This window comes from Anomaloglossus baeobatrachus, chromosome 1 (genome assembly GCF_048569485.1).
Source record: "Anomaloglossus baeobatrachus isolate aAnoBae1 chromosome 1, aAnoBae1.hap1, whole genome shotgun sequence".
In the NCBI taxonomy this organism is placed as follows: Eukaryota; Metazoa; Chordata; class Amphibia; order Anura; family Aromobatidae; genus Anomaloglossus; species Anomaloglossus baeobatrachus.
This window is the reverse complement of record NC_134353.1, coordinates 46,369,521-46,390,352: the sequence shown is the minus strand read 5'-3', so window position 1 is coordinate 46,390,352 and position 20,832 is coordinate 46,369,521. Positions and strand designations below refer to the sequence as shown.

The following is a 20,832-nucleotide window of genomic DNA, read 5'->3' as shown; positions in this document are numbered from 1 at the left end:
GCTGTCCCTCATGGCAAAATATATTGCCAATTATATGGCTTTCAACATCACTGATCCACACAAATACAGAATACAAACATAAAAAACACAATACAAACATAAAAAACACAATACATACAAATACAGAAAACAGAAATATACACAATACAGACATTAAATAAACAATACAGACAACAAAAAAAAATGCATATGTCAAATATACAATACACACAAAAAACACCATACGGACATCAAATACACAATATTCACAACAAATATACAATGCAAACATCAAATACAAAATATATACATCAAATACACAATACAGACATAAAAAACACAGTACATACATCAATTACACAACACACAAATACACAATATAGAAATATGCACAATATAGACCTCAAATACACAATACAGACATCAATTACACATTACTGGCAACAAAAAGCAATACATACATCAAATATACAATAAGCGCAACAAACATACAATACAATGAAATACACAAAATCCACAACATACTGTATATACAATACAGACATTATATTCACAATATATACATCAAATGCACAATACAGACAACAAAAGCACAATGCAGACATTAAATACATATTAAATACATAATAGCACATCAAATACACGTAATAAATACATATATCAATTACATAATTCAGACAAAAAGTATACAATACAGACACTGGGAACTGATGATCGGTGGAGGTGAATGGTTTCGTACCCCTTGCAAATCAGATTATTATTATTATTTATTGGTTTAGCGCCATGGAATAAATGGCGCTATAATATTAAATAATAATAATAATACATATAATGCAAGGAAAAAAGGGAATATGTACAAAAATCATTAATAATAATAATAATAATAATAATAATAATAATAATTTATTCATTTATATAGCGCTATTAATTCCATAGCGCTTTACATAACATAACAGTACAAAACAGACTGGTATAGAAGGAGAGAGGACCCTGCCCGCGAGGGCTCACAGTCTACAGGGAATGGGTGAGGGTACAATAGATGAGGACAGAGCTGGTTGCGCAGTGGTGTACTGGACTGAGGGCTATTGTAGGTTGTAGGCTTGTTGGAAGAGGTGGGTCTTCAGGTTCCTCTTGAAGCTTTCCACGGTAAGGGAGAGTATGATATGCTGAGGTAGTGCGATCCTGATTATGGGAGAGGCACGGGAGAAATCTTGTATGTGATTGAGGGAAGAGGAGATAAGAGAGGAGTAGAGAAGGAGATCTTGTGAGGATCTGAGGTTGCGTGCAGGTAGGTACCGGGAGACTAGGTCACAGATGTAAGGAGGAGACAGGTTGTGGATGGCTTGTATGTCATGGTTAATGTTTTGAACTGGAGTTGTTGGGCAATGGGAAGCCAGGTATTGCCGAGCTATCCTATGGATCGGCCATCAATGTAAAGGTCCTGGACAACTCCTTAAACAACAAGATGATCTCTTTCCCCTTCCTGATAGTGCCTCAAATAACCAAAACTAGGTTTCGCCAACGTTTGTTTTTTCATATACCGTATTTTTTGTTTTATAAGATGCATCGGATTATAAGGCGCACCCCAAATTCAGAGTAAAAAAAAGGTGGAAAAAATGGGGTCTGTCTTGTAATCCGGTGGTGTCTTAACGGAGGGGGCAGTAGCAGTGGTGGAGGAGTCACAGGAGACAGGGGAGGTGGGTGCAAATTTTTGGGAGGAAAAGTGCGTCTTATAATTTGAGAAATACGGTATCTCTTCACTGTGAGAATTGTAGAATAAACAACATCTCTTCTCTACACACATTTTAGCATTTTCTTGTTATATAGTTACATTGTGGGCAACTTGATTATTTCGTCTTACCTGGTGAAATCTGTCATCTCCATCATGATCATGCACATTTGTTTGGCCAACACAATAATGTCATTGCCACTGTCGTCCCATTTTGCAACTTCAGCATCGAGTTTGCTTTTCTCTTGGTGGAAGATCTCTACCTGCTCTGCAATTTTGGCCTTCTCTTCTTGTGGTAGTTGGGCCATGATTGCCTATAAAATCCAATAATAGAAGGGGTAAAAAATACTTCTGATAGTATAAGTACAATCATGTGATGAAAAATAATAACCGGGAATTAAGAGCATTGAAGTTCATTAAATGTGATATGATGGCAACTAAAAATGTTCAGATACCAGACAGACATATTTGTCCTTCCCTAATTAACCATGTCACGGCACAGATCTCCAAATGGGTCGACCTACTTGTCCAGTGTTAAAAATAAATAATTTTGCAATACTCTGCCGAGGGATATTTATGCAACATTCTGCAACAGGACACAGAAATCAAATGTTGGTGTCTTCTCTTCCTGAGATAAGTGACCAACTGGACTCTCGTAAACACATAAAGTGTTTTTTTCTTGTCTGATTTGGAGGGTTAATGTAAGTTCTCCTTGCTAGCTGCAAGCTCACTAACCCTGCCCATGTGTTTTTTCTGAGTACCATTTCTGGTCTGGATAAAAACCCTCTGTTCCAGCAGATGGTGCTGGTTATTCAGATCAGTCTGGTGGTAGGCCTGGAGCTGAAAGGACGTGTCTGTCGCTGCTGCTGTCTACTGTTTCGGTGTGTGATAGTAGCCTGTTTTGTTACTTTCTCCTTTCCTTAGTTCCCCCTCCCTGTACACATCTTTTAGTTCCATGGTGTTGGTCTTAGGTGTGCGTGAGTGTTTGTTGCTACCAGTGTCAGTCTTTATTTGTTGGTGCGGTTGTTTACTTCTGTTCTTGCCATTCCCCCCAGGTGGTGAGTTGTAGAGGGGGGTCTTACCATCATTGACAAGAACAGGGGAGAGGGAGATGTTGGGGGCCCAGACCTCGCTACCTTTAAGCATACATCTGGGTTGAGGAAAAGCCTAGGGTACACTTAGTCTAAAGGCTAGCATAGAGACTGCCTACCAGTCATTCCCTCTCTGTCACCTAGTGACATCATATTGATCCTTTTTGTGTCAAGTCAATGGTGACAGGATTATGCAAATTAGGTGAATATGCATTCATTTTCATCCTGTTTTAAACATACTGTACCTTTATTATTAAAGCTGAAAAAACTGTACTTTAAGGGGTATTAGTGGAATTTTAAAGGATATGTACACTTTTTTGGGGCATTTTTATTGCTTAAATGTATGTACTTTTGCCTATAATATTTTTTTTTTTAATTTCTTCAAGGTATTATTATTATTATTATTATTATTCAATTTATTCAAATTGTCGGACTGATTGACTTCCACAGTCTCTATGTGTCTCTGTACATAGCGGAGTACAAAATGAGTTAATAGTGAATTTGTCAGAGAGCTTGTTCTGAGAACAGAGTCTATAACCCTTATCTCTCTTCTAGTGATTTTCTCAATCAATGTTGAACTTTATCACAAATATCTTTTAGAAACTCAATTTGAAAAATATATTTTTAGCCAAAAATGCATATATTAAGGTCAAAGAAAATCCACAATTTGTATATATTATTTACGTAGAAAAAAATGGGAGGGAAATAAGGGAAAAGAAAATTAAAAAATGACGAAAGAGAAGAGAAACCAAGAGAGAGGGAAAAAGAATAAAGAAAGAAAGCATCTGAGAGCGCACACGTTCCAGGGTAGAGCCTCATAATAATGTCAGACTATTCCCGAGCAATCAAAACATAATCATTTCACTTAGATGACATTATTCTTCATTATAGAAAACAATTTAACAAATAGGATTTTAATAAAGCAAGACTTTCTATTGAACCATCGGAAGTAGAGTTGTCTTAGTGTACTGATGTCTATCACAGCTACTGTGTGGGCAAATAGTATTCACATAACAGCACTAATTCACAGTGTAATGCGGTTCTGTCATAATACAGAAATTGAAGGAAATCCTGGAAAAAGAAGCAGTTTCATGTGTCAACTAGGAACTGGAAAGGTGCTAACTGGGTGCTGTAACGGGAATAGTCTGGAAGGCCTCATCAAACCTCGTTAAGAGCAAGTCCATGAAACTCAATCAAACATTAATGCACAAGGTTGGGCTTGCCCCATGGAGAGCAAAAGGTCATCTCATCAAGTGGGTCCCCTTTATTAATTATGTGCCACTAAAGGTTGAGTGACTTTTATGCCAGCGTCACACGGAACGATCTATCGTGCGATCGCATGAGCGATCGTATCCGTCTCCGTCGTTTGTGCGTCACTGGCAATTAGCTGCCCATGGCGCACAAAGTCGTTAACCCCCCGTCACACGCACTTACCTCCCGGACGATGTCGCTGTGGGCGGCGAACATCCACTTCCTGAAGGGGGAGGGACGTTCGGCGTCACAGCGATGTCACACGGCAGCTGGCCAATAGAAGTGGATGAGCGGGACGTAACATCCCGCCCACCTCCTTCCTTCCGCATTGCTGGCGGGACGCAGGTAAGTTGTGTTCGTTGTTCCTGGGGTTTCACACGGAGCGACATGTGCTGCCACAGGAATGACGAACAACCTAGCACAGAAGGATGACCGACATTTTGAAAATAAACGACGTGTCAACGTACAACGATAAGGTGAGTATTTTTGCTCGTTCACAGTCGCTCGGAGGTGTCACACGGTACGATATGTCAAACATCACCGTGTGACGCCGGCATTAGAGACAATGGTCACAATTTAAGAAGGAGAGATAAGCAAATTGATTCAAGTTAAAATAAATTAACCCCAAAATTTCGATTCCACCAAAAACAAATTTTTCCACTAGGTTTTGCTTGATTCAATCAATGGCCTACTGGCCTACTTGCTGTCATTTTACTTGATTACTGTTAGGACCAATAGCTTAAAAAAATGACAGTACATAGTTACATAGGTTGAAAAAAGCCCTAGGGCCATTTAGCTCAACCTTACTCCATCAATTCTACATTTTGTCATTTAATCAATTATAACTGACAATGTTGTGTACTGAGGAATTCATACAGCCCTGATATAAAAGCTGTTATAGTGTCAGCCATTACTACCTCTTGTGGTAGGGTATTCCACAGTCTGACTGCTCTAACTGTAAAGAACTCTTTCCTACTTAGCTGCCGGAACCCTTTTCTTCCACTCGCAGTGAGTGCCCACTGGTCCTTACTATTGCTTTGGGAGGAATAAGTCATGAGCCAGTCCTTTATATTGACCACACATGTATTTATACATATAAATGAGATCTCCTCTGAGACGTCTTTTTCCAACCTCTCATTATACGGGTGGCCTCCATTTTTTGCAACAATCTTGTTGCCTACGTTGAACTGATTCTAACTTTTGAATGTTTGTTTTAAAATGTGGAGCCCAAAACGGGATCCCATGTTCTACATGTGGCCTTACAAGTGATTTATAGAGGGGTAACAATACGTTGTGATCACGGGATCTAATCTCCCTTTTTATACACCCTAGAATCTTGTTTGCTTTAGCAGCTGCTGCCTGACATTGAGTTCTGCTGCTCAGCTTAATTGTAATGAGAATACCCAAGTCCTTCTCCTGATCTGTAGTCCCGAGTTTACTTCCATTTAATGTATACACAGTTATAGTATTACTCCATCCTAGGTGCATTACTTTACATTTAGCAACATTAAATGTCATTTGCCAAGTATCTGCTCATTCTGATATCTTTTCTTTTTGTAATATTGTAGGAGAGTTTCTTACTCAAGTAAAGCACTGGATGTTCCTCACCATTTATTTCCTGCGACAGCACAGCCCCCAACCTGACCTCCGAAGCATCAGTCTGAAGCACAAACTCCTTTGTAAAGTCAGGTGCCACCAGGACTGGCTGCTGACATAGAGCAGACGTCAAGTCCTGGAACGCCACCTCCGCCTCAGAGGTCCACTTGGCCACCGATGGCTTCACAGCCCTGAGGAAATCAGTCAGCGGAGCGGCCCTCATAGCAAACTTCGGTACAAACCGGCGGTAGTATCCGACGATTCCCAGAAATGCCCTAACCTGCTTTTTAAAGAGTGGTCGTGGCCAATTCTGGATCGTCTCCACTTTATTCACTTGTGGCTTGATTAGGCCCCTACCGACAACATAGCCAAGGTACCTGTCCTCCTCCTTCCCTATGGCGCACTTCTTCGGGTTTATGGTAAACCCTGCCTTCCTCAATGCATCCAGCACCTCCTGGACCCACTGTAGATGACTCCCCCAATCCGGGGTGAAGATTACAATATTATAAAGATAAGCAGCGGCGTACTTCTGATGAAAAGCTAGGATCCGGTCCATGGCCCTCTGGAAGGTGGCTGGGGCTCCCTGCAACCCAAACGACATTCTGGTGTACTGGAAACATCCGTCAGGTGTAGAGAAAGCGTCTTCTCCTTGGTCGCTTGAGACAGGGATATTTGCCAGTACCCTTTTGTCATGTCAAGGGTGGTAATATACCTGGCTGGCCCAAGCCTTTCAATGAGCTCATCGACACGAGGCATCGCATAAGCATCAAATTTTGAGACTTCATTTAACTTGCGGTAGTCATTGCAAAATCGACATTCTCCATCTGGCTTTGGCACAAGGACGATAGGACTAGACCAGCCACTTCTGAATTCCTCAATCACGCTGAGGCTCAGCATCCTCTTCACCTCTTTTGAGATCACTTCTCGGTGGGCTTCGGGGATCCGGTACGGCTTCAGATGTATTCTCACGTGTGGTTCCGTCAGAACTTCATGTTCCACAACCTGTGTACACCCCGGCAATTCTGAAAAGAGATCTCGATTTTGATAAAGCAACTCCCGACACTGCTGCTTTTGGGCCCTTGACAGTGTCTCTGCCATTGTGATGTCCTCGATATCAGCGTCCATCTTGGCAGCTAGACATGGAGCTTCCACCGCTTCCCTATCTCGCCATGGCTTAATAAGATTAATATGGTACACCTGATGGGGCTTCCTTCTACCCGGTTGGTGGATCTTATAATTCACCTCTCCCAGTTTCTCGACCACTTCATAGGGTCCCTGCCACTTGGCCAGAAATTTACTTTCCACAGTAGGGATCAACAACAACACAAGAACGCCAGGGCTGAACTGTCTTACCCTGGCAGAGCGATATATACTCTCACCTGTGCCTCTTGAGCCCGGAGAAGACTCTCTTTCACGATGGGTATCACCTCAGCCATCCTCTCTTGCATCTGGGCCACATGATCAATGACACTCCAATGGGGAACCTCTGCTTCCCAGGTTTCTTTATCTATGTCAAGCAACCCTTGGGGATGTCGACCATATAAAAGTTCAAAGGGAGAGAACCCGGTAGAGGCTTGTGGAACTTCCCTGATAGAAAAGAGCAAGTATGGAAGCAGGCAATCCCAATCTCAGCCATCCTTCTCCACGACCTTCTTAAGCATGGACTTTAAGGTCTTATTGAATCTCTCCACAAGGGTGTCTGTCTGCGGGTGATAGTACCTTACACAGTTCCCTTATGACTTTTGACATAAAGGGGGTCCCTTGGTCTGTCAGGATCTCCTTTGGCATTCCGGTCCGAGAGAAGATATGGACACACTCCCTGGCTATATTCTTAGAGGAACTATTTCTCAATAGCACCGTCTCAGGGTATCGAGTAACATAGTCCAGAGCCACTAAGATATACAGGTGCCCTCTAGTGGATTTTACCACGGGGCCCACGAGATCCATGGTAATACAGTCAAACGGGACCTCTATTATAGGTAATGGCACAAGGGGACTTCGAAAGTGTGAAACTGGTGCAGTTAGCTGGCAGGTGGGACAGGATCTACAATAATTAAGAATCTCTCGATGACACCCCGGCCAGTAGAACCTCTGAAGAATCCGCTCCTGTGTTTTATCTACCCCCAGGTGACCACCCAGGACATGAGAATGGGACATGTCTAACACCCGGCGTCTATAGGCCCTGGTACCAATAGTTGCTCAATTATCTCACCTCTCAACTGAGTAACAATTTACTGCAAAGTGGGGGTATCTGGTGTCAGCCCCCGGCTCTTGAGCAACCCTATTTATGACAGTTACATTTTCAAATGCCCCCTTTAGTGTCAGGTCCCTCATTTGCACAGTCCCAAAGTTCCCTTCGGAAACGGCCAACTCCGGCATGTCAACCTCCTGGGACTCGGCCTTGTCCTCATCGCCCACCAACACACATAGGGGGAATTCATCCACCTCCAACTAAAATGAGGTCTTATTATTGAGGGCTAACTGTCCTTTATCTGAGACACAGGGTTACACCCCTTTACTCCACAACTCCCAGAACAAAGCAAAGTCTCGCCCTATTATTACTGGGTGCAAAAGATCTTTTACCACTCCAACCTCATGAGACTCCGACCCACAAGTTGTTTTTATAGTCACAGCGGCCACATGGTAGTGCTTGGCATCCCCATGAATACAGCGGACGCCCACCCTCTTCCCAGGAATCAGCTGGTGTGGAAGTGTGTCCCTCACGAGGGTCACCAAACTCCCGGAGTCTAACAGTCCCACTATTCTGGTACCATTTATTTCTACAAGACATGCCTGTGGCCCCTCACTGGGTTGACTGTCCACACTGCAGGCTGGGTATGCATATTAGGAAGAGCGTCGACCCATGCTGCAGTCAATCGGCTCAGTGGTCAAGGGACAACGGGCAGCAATGTGACCCGGTCTCCGGCACCTCCAACAGATAATATTACTGACTGGGGGTTTTTGCATGCCTCCATTTGCCACTTGGAACCTTGGATTACCCCCTCCTGTCGCTCTTGTACCCTTCTTTTGGGTGTCGCTCCTTGAAGAAACCCCCAATAGGGAAATGGTAAATCCCGTGACTTCCCCCGGGAACTGTCTACCACCTTGTACCTCTCCAACAGTCCAACCAGGTCATCGGCATTCAAGGAATTTCCCTGGGCAACCCAAGTCTGCACTGGTTTCGGAAGGGAGTGAATAAACCTGTCCATTACGACCCGCTCCACCATCTGCGCTGGGGTGGAAGACTCTGGCTGCAACCATTTTTGTATCAGATGCAATAAATCAAACATTTGCGAGCGAGGGGGATTGTCGCCATGATATGCCCACTGGTGGACCCATTGTGCCTTAACACCCAGGCGTGCCACAATTTCAGCCTTTAGTTTGTCATACTCCTTAGCGTCCTGTAAAGCAAGATCATAATAGGCCTTTTGTGGCTCTCCACTTAAATATGGCGCCAATACCTCCACCCACTGCTCCGGCGGGAGTTTTTCCCGTTCAGCAACTCTCTCAAACACAGTCAAGAAGGCCTCAACATCATCCCCCGGAGTCATCTTTTGGATAGCTTGCCTTACTTCCTTCCGGACGTTAGCATCATCACCTGGACTGGTCGCTCTGCAACGGATTATCTCTGCCAGGACGTCCATCTGCCGCTGCTGTTGCTGCCGCAGTTGCTGCAGCTGCTGCTGAGCCAATTGCTGCTGCTGTATCAACAGCTTGTTCGTCTCCTGCTGGGCCAGCTGCTGTTGTTGTTGGGCCAGCACCAGGTGCTTAATCAGTTCCTCCATGGTGTCTGACCGTGTTCCCTGGCTCATGGCTGCCTTCACCCAGGACATCAAGCTCTTCTGTAGCGGCCCTGGGCTGCCTGCCCGCAGTCTGCACCACTTATGGTAGAGCCACTCTCTCAACAGTAGGGGATGGATGCAGGAAGACCTCACGTGTCGATTTTCACCTGGTTTATTATCAGCAGTCACAATCCATTGACATGAGGAGAGCACTACTTCCTCCAGCACAGGAAAATAGAAAGCAAAACAGAAGACCACGAGTGTGTCCAAAGGCCTGGCTTTTACCTCTGGGACCACACCCCGAGGTGGAGATATGGTGAACAGCCATCCCACCCATCTCTTTAGCTTTCCACAACAAACCCGGCCCAGGTAATACAAATCAACCCTCTCAGCACCTAATGTGCTGGAGTACTACATCCGGGTTCACATCACTGATTGCAAAAGCCGCAGTGACACCACATATCTCCCCTCGTGCACATCACCAGTGATCACACCACAATATATATAAATATATATATCTATATATCTATATCTATATATATATATATATATATATATATATATATATAATTTTTTTTTTTGGGACTTGCCACCATGGGAAATACTGTAATAATTACTGCTACCAGAACTGTTGGTTATATACATGACTGAAGCCTTTAAATAAAGGCCAGACAAAAAGGAACTATGGTTGCTGTCTCCCTAGTAAGACTTCTAGGCGTGTCAAATTGCCTAATGCTTTTATACACCCTAAACATGTTAGATGTGCATGAAATCCTATACAAATACATGGCTCTGAAATCCAGATGGCAACATTCAACAATGATTTGAACGAAGAAAGACCTTTTTATCCCCTTGCAGTCTGCTCCACAGTGCACCATGCATGTAATGGAGCGTGACCTATATTTAAATGTCATTACATTTTTTCCTGTTTATGTCACTTCCAATCAGCCAACGTTTATTTTCTACATATTCTTAAAACGCTCTCGGCTTTTGAAAAAAAAAAAAAAAAAATCATAATTGACCTTTTTGAAAACTGGAATTAAAAAAGGTTATCTTTAAACAGGAGATCGGAAAATGAAAGAAAAAAAAAATCTGCAAGTTAATCAAATTAAAATTCAATGCATGCATTTTAATTAGGGCTTATCAAAGAAGCCCAGTGGTTTCCAATTGAAACAGACTGAAGTAGTTCTAGAGGAATTATATATCACAACTCATGCCACCTAAACTATTTTGATGGAGGAAAAGCAGAATCAGTGAAAATTAATTAGCTACGATTCAAAAGAATAAGTGTATGCTAATTTCAATATTTCTGCCTATGCAAAAAATGGAATGATCATTAAGCCTCTTCAATATTTGAGGCAGTTTTTGAGTCTTTATCATCAGATGTCTTGAATAAAGATCATGGGGTGTATAATTTTATAATGTATTGACGATATGATATTGCAAAGGCTTGTGGATTGCAATATTGGATATTTTTTTTTCTTGTTTTTAACTAAATGGTTTTCATTTTAATATTTAGTGCTGTGTTTGATTGAAGATGCCTGCACTATTAGTAACATTGGCTACTGTAGCAGTACTCACTACTTGACACATTATTGTCAACGAAAATAACATTTTCTTATTGTACTAAATTGTTAGCTGATTTTTGTTTCGGCTGTACATCTGTATTGGAGCTGCAAGTTCTAACTTCATTGGGTGTTCCCCATGAAGCTATGCACTGGAGCTGAAACGTCTAACCTCAGTTGGTGTTCCCCATGAAGCTATGCACTGGAGCTGAAACTTCTAACCTCAGTTGGTGTTCCCCATGAAGCTATGCACTGGAGCTGAAACTTCTAACCTCAGTTGGTGTTCCCCATGAAGCTATGCACTGGAGCTGAAAGATCTAACCTCACTAGGTGTTCCCTGTGCAGCTATGCACTGGAGCTTCAAATTCTAACCTCAGTGGGTGTTCACTCTGAAGCTATGCACTGGAGCTCAAGTTCTAACCTCAGTGGATGTTTTCCATGAAGATATGCACTGGTGCGGCAAGTTCTAACCTCAGTGGGTGTTTTCCATGAAGCTATGCACTGGAGCTGCAAGTTCTAACTTCATTGGGTGTTCCCCATGAAGCTATGCACTGGAGCTGAAACTTCTAACCTCAGTTGGTGTTCCCCATGAAGCTATGCACTGGAGCTGAAACATCTAACCTCAGTTGGTGTTCCCCATGAAGCTATGCACTGGAGCTGAAAGATCTAACCTCACTAGGTGTTCCCTGTGCAGCTATGCACTGGAGCTTCAATTTCTAACCTTAGTGGGTGTTCACTCTGAAGCTATGCACTGGAGCTCAAGTTCTAACCTCAGTGGATGTTTTCCATGAAGATATGCACTGGAGCGGCAAGTTCTAACCTCAGTGGGTGTTTTCCATGAAGCTATGCATTGAAGATGCAAGTTCTAACCTCAGTGGATGTCCGCTGTGGAGCTATACACTGAAGCTGAACATTCTAACCTCACTGGGTATTCCCTGTGAAGCTATGCACTGGAGCTTCAAATTCTAGCCTTAGTGGGTGTTCGCTCTGAAGCTATGCACTGGAGCTGAATATTCTAACCTCAGTAAGTGTTCCCTGTGAATTTATGCACTGCAGCTGCAAGTTCTAACCTCTGTGGATGTTTTCCATGAAGCTATGAAGCTATGCACTGGAGCTGCAAGTTCTAACCTCAGTGGGTGTTTCCTGTGCAGCTATGTATTGGAGCTGCAAGTTCTGACCTCAGTCAGTGTTTACCTTAAAGCTATGTATTGGAGCTGCAAGTTCTGACCTCTGTAGATGTTTTCCATGAAGCTATGCACTGGAGCTGCAAGTTCTAACTTCATTAGTTGTTGCTTATGAAGCTATACATTGGAACAGAACTTCAGTGAATTTTCTCCTTGAATCTATGCACTGGAGTTGTTCTAACCTCACTGGGTGTTGCAGAAATCTATGCATTGGAGCCGAACGTTCTAACTGCAATGGGTGTTCCCCATAAAGCTGCTTTATTTTGAAAATATTTTCTCCCTTTAAAAGAGCTGTACTATAGCATAGGTTACAATTTTTCGTTTGCTCCACTAAGGCCCCCACCTTTTGCAAGAAAATGGGTAGCAAATCTTCCATTGGAATGGAGTGGAGTGTTAGTAAGAAATCTTCACTGTAACTTTATTTAAAATCTATGAGATGTACAGTAGATCAGGGTTCCCCAACTCCAGTCCTCAAGGCCCCCAACAGTGCATGTTTTCAGGATTTCCTTAACATTGCACTGCTGTTGGAACCAGCACCTGGGCAGGTAATTACATTAACACCTGTGCAATACTAAGGAAATCCCAAAAACCTGCACTGTTGGTGGGCCTTGAGGACTGGAGTTGGGGACCTCTGCAGTAGATGACCAAGTGAAGCTTTATGCATCAGTTCTTCAGACTTCCACCAGTCGTTGGTTCTGTACTGTATCATTTATGTCAGTCATTTATTATGTCAGGATTTCAGACATAAAAAGAAATCACAATTTGTCAATGCATGCTCTTCCACAAGTTAGAGAGTATGCATTGTAATTAGAGATCAGCGAGTACTGTAATATTTGTAATTGCTATACTCGTAACGAATACTTTGTAATGTTTGTGTATTCCTTACAAACAACGAGTACAATGCAAGTCAATGGGAAACGCGAGTAACTTTCTGCTGGACCCAACTGAGAGGTCTGGGGGCCTGAGGAAAAGGCTGAAATGGATGGGAAAGTGATGAAAATGAATTGAGAAAGCCAGGAGAATATGCGTTCATGCATTTATCTTATCACTCACATATGGCTTATGGGAATAAGGATGTCACAGGATTATGCCACTCTCTTTCTCTCTCCACTTCATACTCACGATAACGGCGTGGCACGGCTGTCACACTGCTCCCGCTGCCTCTCATTCTTCTTCCCTACCCGATCATTAGCCTCATCACATATTCACTGCTTCTCCCTGTGATTGGTTGCAGTTAGACCCACCCCAAGCTGAGTGACAGCTGTCTGACTGCAACCAATCACAGCCACCGCTGGGCAGGCCTATATCGTACAGCAAATTATATAAATAAATAATTAAAAAAAAGTGTGCGGTTCCCCATAATCTTGATACCCAGCCAACGTAAAGCCTCACAGCTGAGGGTTGGTATTCTCAGGCTGGGGAGACCCACATTTTTAGGAGTCCCCAAGCCTAAAAATATCAGCCAGCAGCTGCCCGGGATTGCTGCATCCATAAGATGCGACAGTCCTGGAGCATTACCTCGCTCATTCCGAATGCCCTGGTGTGGTGGTAATCGGGGTAATAAGGAGTTAATGGTAGCCCAAAGCTGCCAAGAGGCCCTAGATTAATCATGGCAGGCATCTCTGAGATACCCCCCATGATTAATCTGTAAGTGAAAGAAAATAAATACAAACACCGAAAGAATCCTTTATTTATATTAAAATACAAAAAAGCACCCTCTTTCACCACTTTATTACCCCCCCTCCATGTCCGACGTAATCCACACGAGGTACTATGACGGTCCTGGCTTTGCTACATCTGAGCCTGGAGAGACCGCCAACATGACTGATCTCTCCAGGCTCCGGGAAACACTGACAAGAAGGACCCGGCTGCCAGCAGTGACGTCACTCAGTTCAACAGCGGTCATACCCGGGTTCCCCCAGCATGACCTCTGGTGACCTGTAGTACTCTGTCCTAAAGTGCAGGACCATGTCCTGCCAGTACTTTAACAGTGACAGTGCCAGCATGGAGGTGCGCACTCCCCAGATGGCATTGTCAGTTTTAAAGTGCGGGGCCTGTCCCGCTCCCCGCCAGCCCTTCAACACTGACAATGCCATCCGGGGAGAGCGGTGATCACAGATTGCCATCTGCTTTGAGACAGGTGTGTGTCGGCAGCTCCTCCTGGCAGTGCACACAGCTCTGCCAGGAGGAGCTATCGAGGTCAGTACATGCTGCGACGAGCAGTGATCACAGCTAGCCATCTGCTTTGAGGGGGGTGTGTCGGGAGTTCCTACTGGCTGAGCTGTGTGCACTGCCAGGAGGAGCTGCCGACACACACCCATCTCAATAGATTGCAGGTTGTGATCGCCACTCTTCCTGGACGGCATTGTCAGTGTTGAAGTGCTGTCGGGGAGCAGGACAAGCCCTGCACTTTAACACTGACAATGCCGTCCGGGGAGTGCGGGGCAGCTCGCACCTCCATGCAGGTACTGTCACTGTTAAACTATTGGCAGGATATGGGACACGGTCCCGTTCTTTAGGCCATAGTGCTTCAGGTCACCAGAGGTCATTCTTTGGGAACGAGGGAAAGGAGAAAGTTGGACCCAGCACCAATTCCAAATTTATGTAAAAATCAAACTTCTTTATTCATACATGGTTAAAAAATTCTTATATGAAGACCATGGTGAAGAGTATGAAACAAAGCACTTTACGCGTTTCGGACTTCATAAATTTAAAAACAAATAAACTAGTCCTTAATCATAAGTGATTAAGGACTAGTTTATTTGTTTTTAAATTTATGAAGTCCGAAACGCGTAAAGTGCTATGTTTCATACTCTTCACCATGGTCTTCATATAAGAATTTTTTAACCATGTATGAATAAAGAAGTTTTATTTTTACATAAATTTGGAATTGGTGCTGGGTCCAACTTTCTCCTTTCCCTCGTTACCTGCTGGCTGGTTTGGACTTACCAGCGGACCACGTGCATCCCTAGGATCTTATGGCTTCGGGTGTCAGGTGAGCTGAAAATCTCTTTTGTCATTCTTTGGGAACCCGGGTATGACCGCTGATGAACTGAGTGATGTCAATGCGGGCAGCAGGGTTCTTCTTGTCAGTGTGTCCCGGAGCCTGGAGAGATCGGACATGTTTGTGGTCTCTCCAGACTTGGATGTAGCACAGCCAGGACCATCGTGGGACCTTCTGTGGATTACGTCGGACCTGGAGGGCTGTATGGGGGGTTAGTAAAGTGGTGAAAGAGGGGGCTTTTTTGTATTTCAGTCCAAATAGAGGATTTTTTCAGTGTTTGTGTTTATTTTCTATATATTTACACAACAATTCATTTATCTTGCACAGTGTTGCAGTGAAATTATTATCCAGTCCACCCAGCGCTAACTCTACAGCCTGATTCTGACACTAGTATCCACTGTGTCATTTCATCCAGGTAATACATTGTTAATCCACCTATTCTCATCTCTCAGTGCAGTAGTATCCATTACTGATCCTTTTATTTGTTTGACAGGAGCCACGAGGACCATGCCTACTACCTGCAGCTCCACCTCTACCTTTATGCATGCACCCTCAAATATGCAAATTTTTATTGCTACTTTTTTCATTGAATATATTTATTAATTTTATACAGTCATAGTCTACTTTGTTGCCAATCTCTTCCCCCACTCCTTATAGTGCCAATGGCTCCTGTTCTTTTAAGAGTTTTAAGCATGTAGCTGACCCCCAAGGAGCTGTCCCCACCGACACCAGGCTCTCTATGGAGATTGTGCATTGACTGTGAGGTTTCAATCACTGCACGGGGTGTGTTGAATCCCATGCAGGAGCCAGCTTGACCTAGCAATGTTAACCACAAGTTAACAGAGCCTTTAGTTTAAGTAAACAATAGCTCAAACAGTGATATGAGAGGCATAGTTGCTTTTTGTTTTTCAACCCTTACAGTATGCTGTACTCAGCTTTCATAGCAAAAACCTGCTGAAAGATTCTCTTTCTGCCTACTTCAAACCTCCATGTCTCTGGTTCATGTGCTGTCCATTTTCACATGTACACACGCATACTAATGAAAGTCAATAGGGATCTTCACACCTCCATGTTTTAATCCAGGCCATGTGTCCATGTGAAACACCTGCATGTCTGGTCCATTCACATGGAGACAAGTCAGTTTTTACCATCTGCACGGGTCAAATACAACCATCACATGGATGTAATCCGTGTGACATTCGTGTAAGTGGAAAAAAATGGATATTACTGTAATAAATGGGTGACACCATGAGTTCACCACAAGTCAGTGCCCATGTCTGTGTAAAGCTCTGCCACACCCCAGGCCCTTGGGATACTCGGTTCCGGGTGGTGGATAATGGGGATCACCGTCACAGGTGGCCGTGCCTGGTTCCGTTACCTGGTGGCGCTCGGTAACAGGGTTATTTTGTTTGTCACTTGTGACGCCACTGGCGGGTTGCGGTAATAAGATGTCCCGCCGCTGCTGTGGTTTTAGGGACAGATGGTATAGCAACAAGTGTGTTTGCACCCTCCGCCAGTAGGGGCTTAAGTCCCATGTAGGTGTGCTGCGCCTTGTGGTTCACCAGTAATAGACACGACACAGTTCTTGCAGATTAACTGATATATACTCACTTGATGTTGCAAGTGCAATTTGGCACGGCTGGTTAACCGACTTTCCTTTGTCCCGGTGCTGACGTGAGTCCCAGTTAAGCCCTCCGTGCACATGCAGAGCTGATGGTCCCCTTGCCTGAAGCTGTTTGTGACCTGCGGCGCTCCGCTCCTTTGTTTTCCAGGCCCAGTGTGACAGGCCTCGCGGTCCCTTGTGGGGTAGGCTACTTCTCTGTGCCCTCTCCCGGGTCCTATATATGAGGCTGTGTCCCTGAGCCTATGGGTGGTGTGGTACCCTGGAAGTCACCACACACGGCTGGATCAACAGACCGCTTGGAGCTGTCGTCTACTCTGGGGTCCAGTACCCCCTCGTGCGTAGTGCCTGGGATCTGTCTACCCTCAGGCTACTACCTCCTAGTCGCCTTTTGGGGCTCTTCTCACAATCCTCCCACCCCTCTCACTCTCTGGCTCCTTTCAACTGTCACTCCTTCAACTGTCATTTTTCCTCCCTGCCAACTCTGCCTAGCAACACCTGTTGCTTCCCACAAGCCACACCTTTTTCCCAGGCTAACAGGTAAGGGATTGGTTTTCACATCTGACCACTGTTAACCCTCTACATGCTGCGCCCAGGTCTCAGGGAATGTGCCCCTACCTGTGTGTGAGGTGTGGGTTGTCAGCATAGGGTGTTCCAGAAAGTCTTAGGATCCTGCAGATCACTGGGGTAGCATATCCCAGGGTGTTGCATCTGTTCTCACACCAAGTACTGAAAGGGCCCTCTTGAACAATTTCTAAAGAGTTTCTACAAAACACTTCTGTTTGTAAAGAGCCCCTGAAATAATATTAAAGAGGTGGTCCACTACAAAGCATAGTGGCCACATTGATTTAAAGTAGGGAAAGAAGTCTTTTTCCAAATACCTTCTTTACCAATTATGTGGCCTCTGATGTTTGGGATGTCACGTCAACCTCTGGGATTGGAAGTTGACCCGACATCACCGAGGCAGGACCAGGTCTCCCTAAGTGACTAAACTGTGGGTAGAGTTTCACCATTTTGGACATATTTTAGTGTTCAACATTCCTAAAGTGGCTTATCAACCATTTTATCCCAATAAGAGCCATTGTCGGATGGGAATGGCTCTTCTTGGGGAGCCTGCACACATAATTCACTGAAGCAAGCCTGTGTTTTGTGGTCATTGTTTCACAGACAACACATCAGAGCACCTACGAAATTCGGCTGAGATCCACAAGAAGCCAAGAACCCGATGCTCAATCAAATACTGAACACACACTCTCAACATGACTCTTTTTGGAAGTCCAACAACTTGGTCCCAACAATTTTTATATTCTTTTTGTGAGGGATTTCTAGGTGGCAAACATGTCATGTCCTTTAGATATGCAGCTCCCATGTCATTCCTTCATTTTGACCAAATATATCAGCTTGATCTTTCTTAATCTAGGGAAATTAGTGTTTTATAATAATAAAAATAATCTTTATGTATATAGCGCCAACATATTTCCCAGAGTTGCATTGTGGAAGGAAGGATGTTGTGTTTAACACCACATGATACTGCGAGTGGCCATTCACAGACCTCAGATTGAGTCCCCTAAATTGACTACGTGAGGCGAATCTCAGGTATCTGTTTGGCCTTAGCAGCAGAAAGGACAGAAAGAAAAATAGCAGTGGAAGAACAGATGAGTTAAGTGAAAATATAATTTTGCTGTAATTTTGCCTCCTTCCTGACTCTCAATAAAATCCAGCGAAATTGTTACTGGTTGGCCACCATGTTGCTGAATTTGTATGAACACAACCTATAGCACAACCCATACATAGTGGTAGCAAGCAAAAATAGAACAAAAACACCTAAAAGGAAAAGCTATGCCAAATACATTAAAAAAATGTATATTTTATTCAGAACTATTTTTGCATAAAATTGCAACAGGTACAACGAAAAAACACAGGGTGGACACCTGGCAAACTCTACTGGTATGATGAAGGATAATAAAGAGTACAAATACATAGATATAAATATTAGATTGAAAAAATCAGTGCATCATAATAAGATGAAGCAATTCTTGCGAAACGCGCGTCGGTTACGGTTGGACCAGGCCCTCACATGTATCGCTCTGAACTGGTAATCGCGATTATACTTAGGTACTTGCCTTTCCTTTATATTTTTGCTACCTTTGACACACATATGTCTTATATTATATATATATATATATATATATATATATATATATTTATATTTACCTTTGCTACTTTTATGGTGATTACTATAATGATTAACTGATTTATTCAATTTAATAGTTTGATCTATGTATTTGTACTCTTTATTATCCTTTGACATACCGCTAGAGTTTGCCAGGTGTCCTCCTGTGTTTTTTCCGTGTACCTGTTGCAGTTTTTTGCATGGTCTTGAACCTTTTTAAGATTGTTCTGAATAAAATATATATTTTTGTAGACTGTGAGCAATCACGGGCAGGGACCTCTATCCTCCTGTACCAGTCTGTGCCTTGTATTGTTTATGATTATTGTACTTGTCCCTACTCTGTACACCTCTTTTCACCATGGAATTGATGGCACCATAATAATAAATAATAATATTATATATATATATATATATATATATATATATATATATATATATATATATATATATATATATATATATATATATTTGGCATAAGTTTGCTTTTCCTTTTTGGTGTTTATTGAATTTGTATGAATCAAATCCTCCAAAATATTTTCAGGCACTAATTTGATTAGTTTCACATGAATTCGCTCATCTCTCATATGGACACATCCAAAACCTGGCACTACACAAGTTCACGGGGGAAAAGTTTGCGTAGATCCCATAAACTTTGAGAAGAGTTCTTTCAGTGCTGCCTACAATTTGGAGCTGTTACTGAGCTTTCATTTGTCTGAGTGCACGACCGCTAATCAAAAAACAAAAACCCATTGGGAGGTCCACTGTTACCGCTATGCTAATTAAATGTACCTTCCTGAAAAAAAAATAACACTTTAACAAAATCAGAACGCATTGCTCACCGTAATCAACTGATTGGATGAACCTATAAAAACAAAGCAGGAAAAAAAAAAACTATTTCATTGTATCACAAAATGACTAAACCCAACGTTTTAATCTGCAAATTCTAATGCTGCATATAATAATAATAGTGATCAACATTCTCAGCCCCTCCGCTTCATACTTCTGATTACACATCTCCATGGTTAAAATCTAATTATCTCGTTCTGGGTAGAACATGTCTGAACCACCAAAAGTGAACAGAAAAAAAAAAGTTTTCCACTAAAGCTCGGTGCTGTAATTAGTCTTCACGCATGTGTTAAATATTCTTTCATGCTCGTCCAACCGGAAAAAAATAGAAAGATTCCTAATGATTCCAAATCAACAAAACAATAACGCTGAAGGGAATTCTCAGTAATGAAACATAATTAAAATACTTTTTTTTCCTTTTTTTTCTCCTTCATCTGATGCTTGCAGAGAATCGTCTTGTTCTTTCTTGTCACTTCCCCCTAATGTTATTATATCTTGAACAATAGTGTTTAATCAGTTTGAACAGGTGTCACTTTTTGTGATAGTAATTTGTCAATTTCTTACAATTAATTGTAAAACCAAAGTAGGATTTGTGTTATATGCTTTGCAGAAAAGCAGCCTGGCAACTTTGTTTCAATAGATAAAATAGAAACCTTAAGGGTATGCGTTCACGACAAACTTAAGGCCGAGTCCGAAAGGGGATTTGTGCGAGTGCTCGCATGACACTCAGCACACGCTCGTAGCACAGCAGGAGCCGAGTGTCATGCGAGTGTCATGCGACTGTGGTCCGATCGTGCGATCAGACCACAGTTGCGGATCAGATGGCTGGCGCTGTGGAGGGGAGGGCCAGCACTGCGGAGGAGAGGGAAGGATTTATCTCCCTATCTCCTCTGTTGCCGGCTGATGCGAGAATCGCACTGCTCTCACGGTAACGCGAGAGCAGTTCGATGTTTCTCTCGCCCCCTAGACTTGCATGAGTGCGAGTGGAACAGGATCGCATTCTACTCGTAG

General features: G+C 43.1%; 1 protein-coding gene across 2 annotated transcripts in view; it reads right to left on the bottom strand.

Annotated features, from left to right (window-relative positions):
• CTNNA2 (catenin alpha 2) overlaps positions 1-20,832 on the bottom strand; it is a 3,064,502-nt gene that overhangs the window by 240,997 nt on the left and 2,802,673 nt on the right. For both annotated transcript variants that reach the window (XM_075346593.1, XM_075346583.1), the window contains exon 16: positions 1,841-2,022. In XM_075346593.1, coding sequence (XP_075202708.1) covers positions 1,841-2,022 — 182 coding nt within the window. The remainder of the gene's footprint in view (positions 1-1,840; positions 2,023-20,832) is intronic.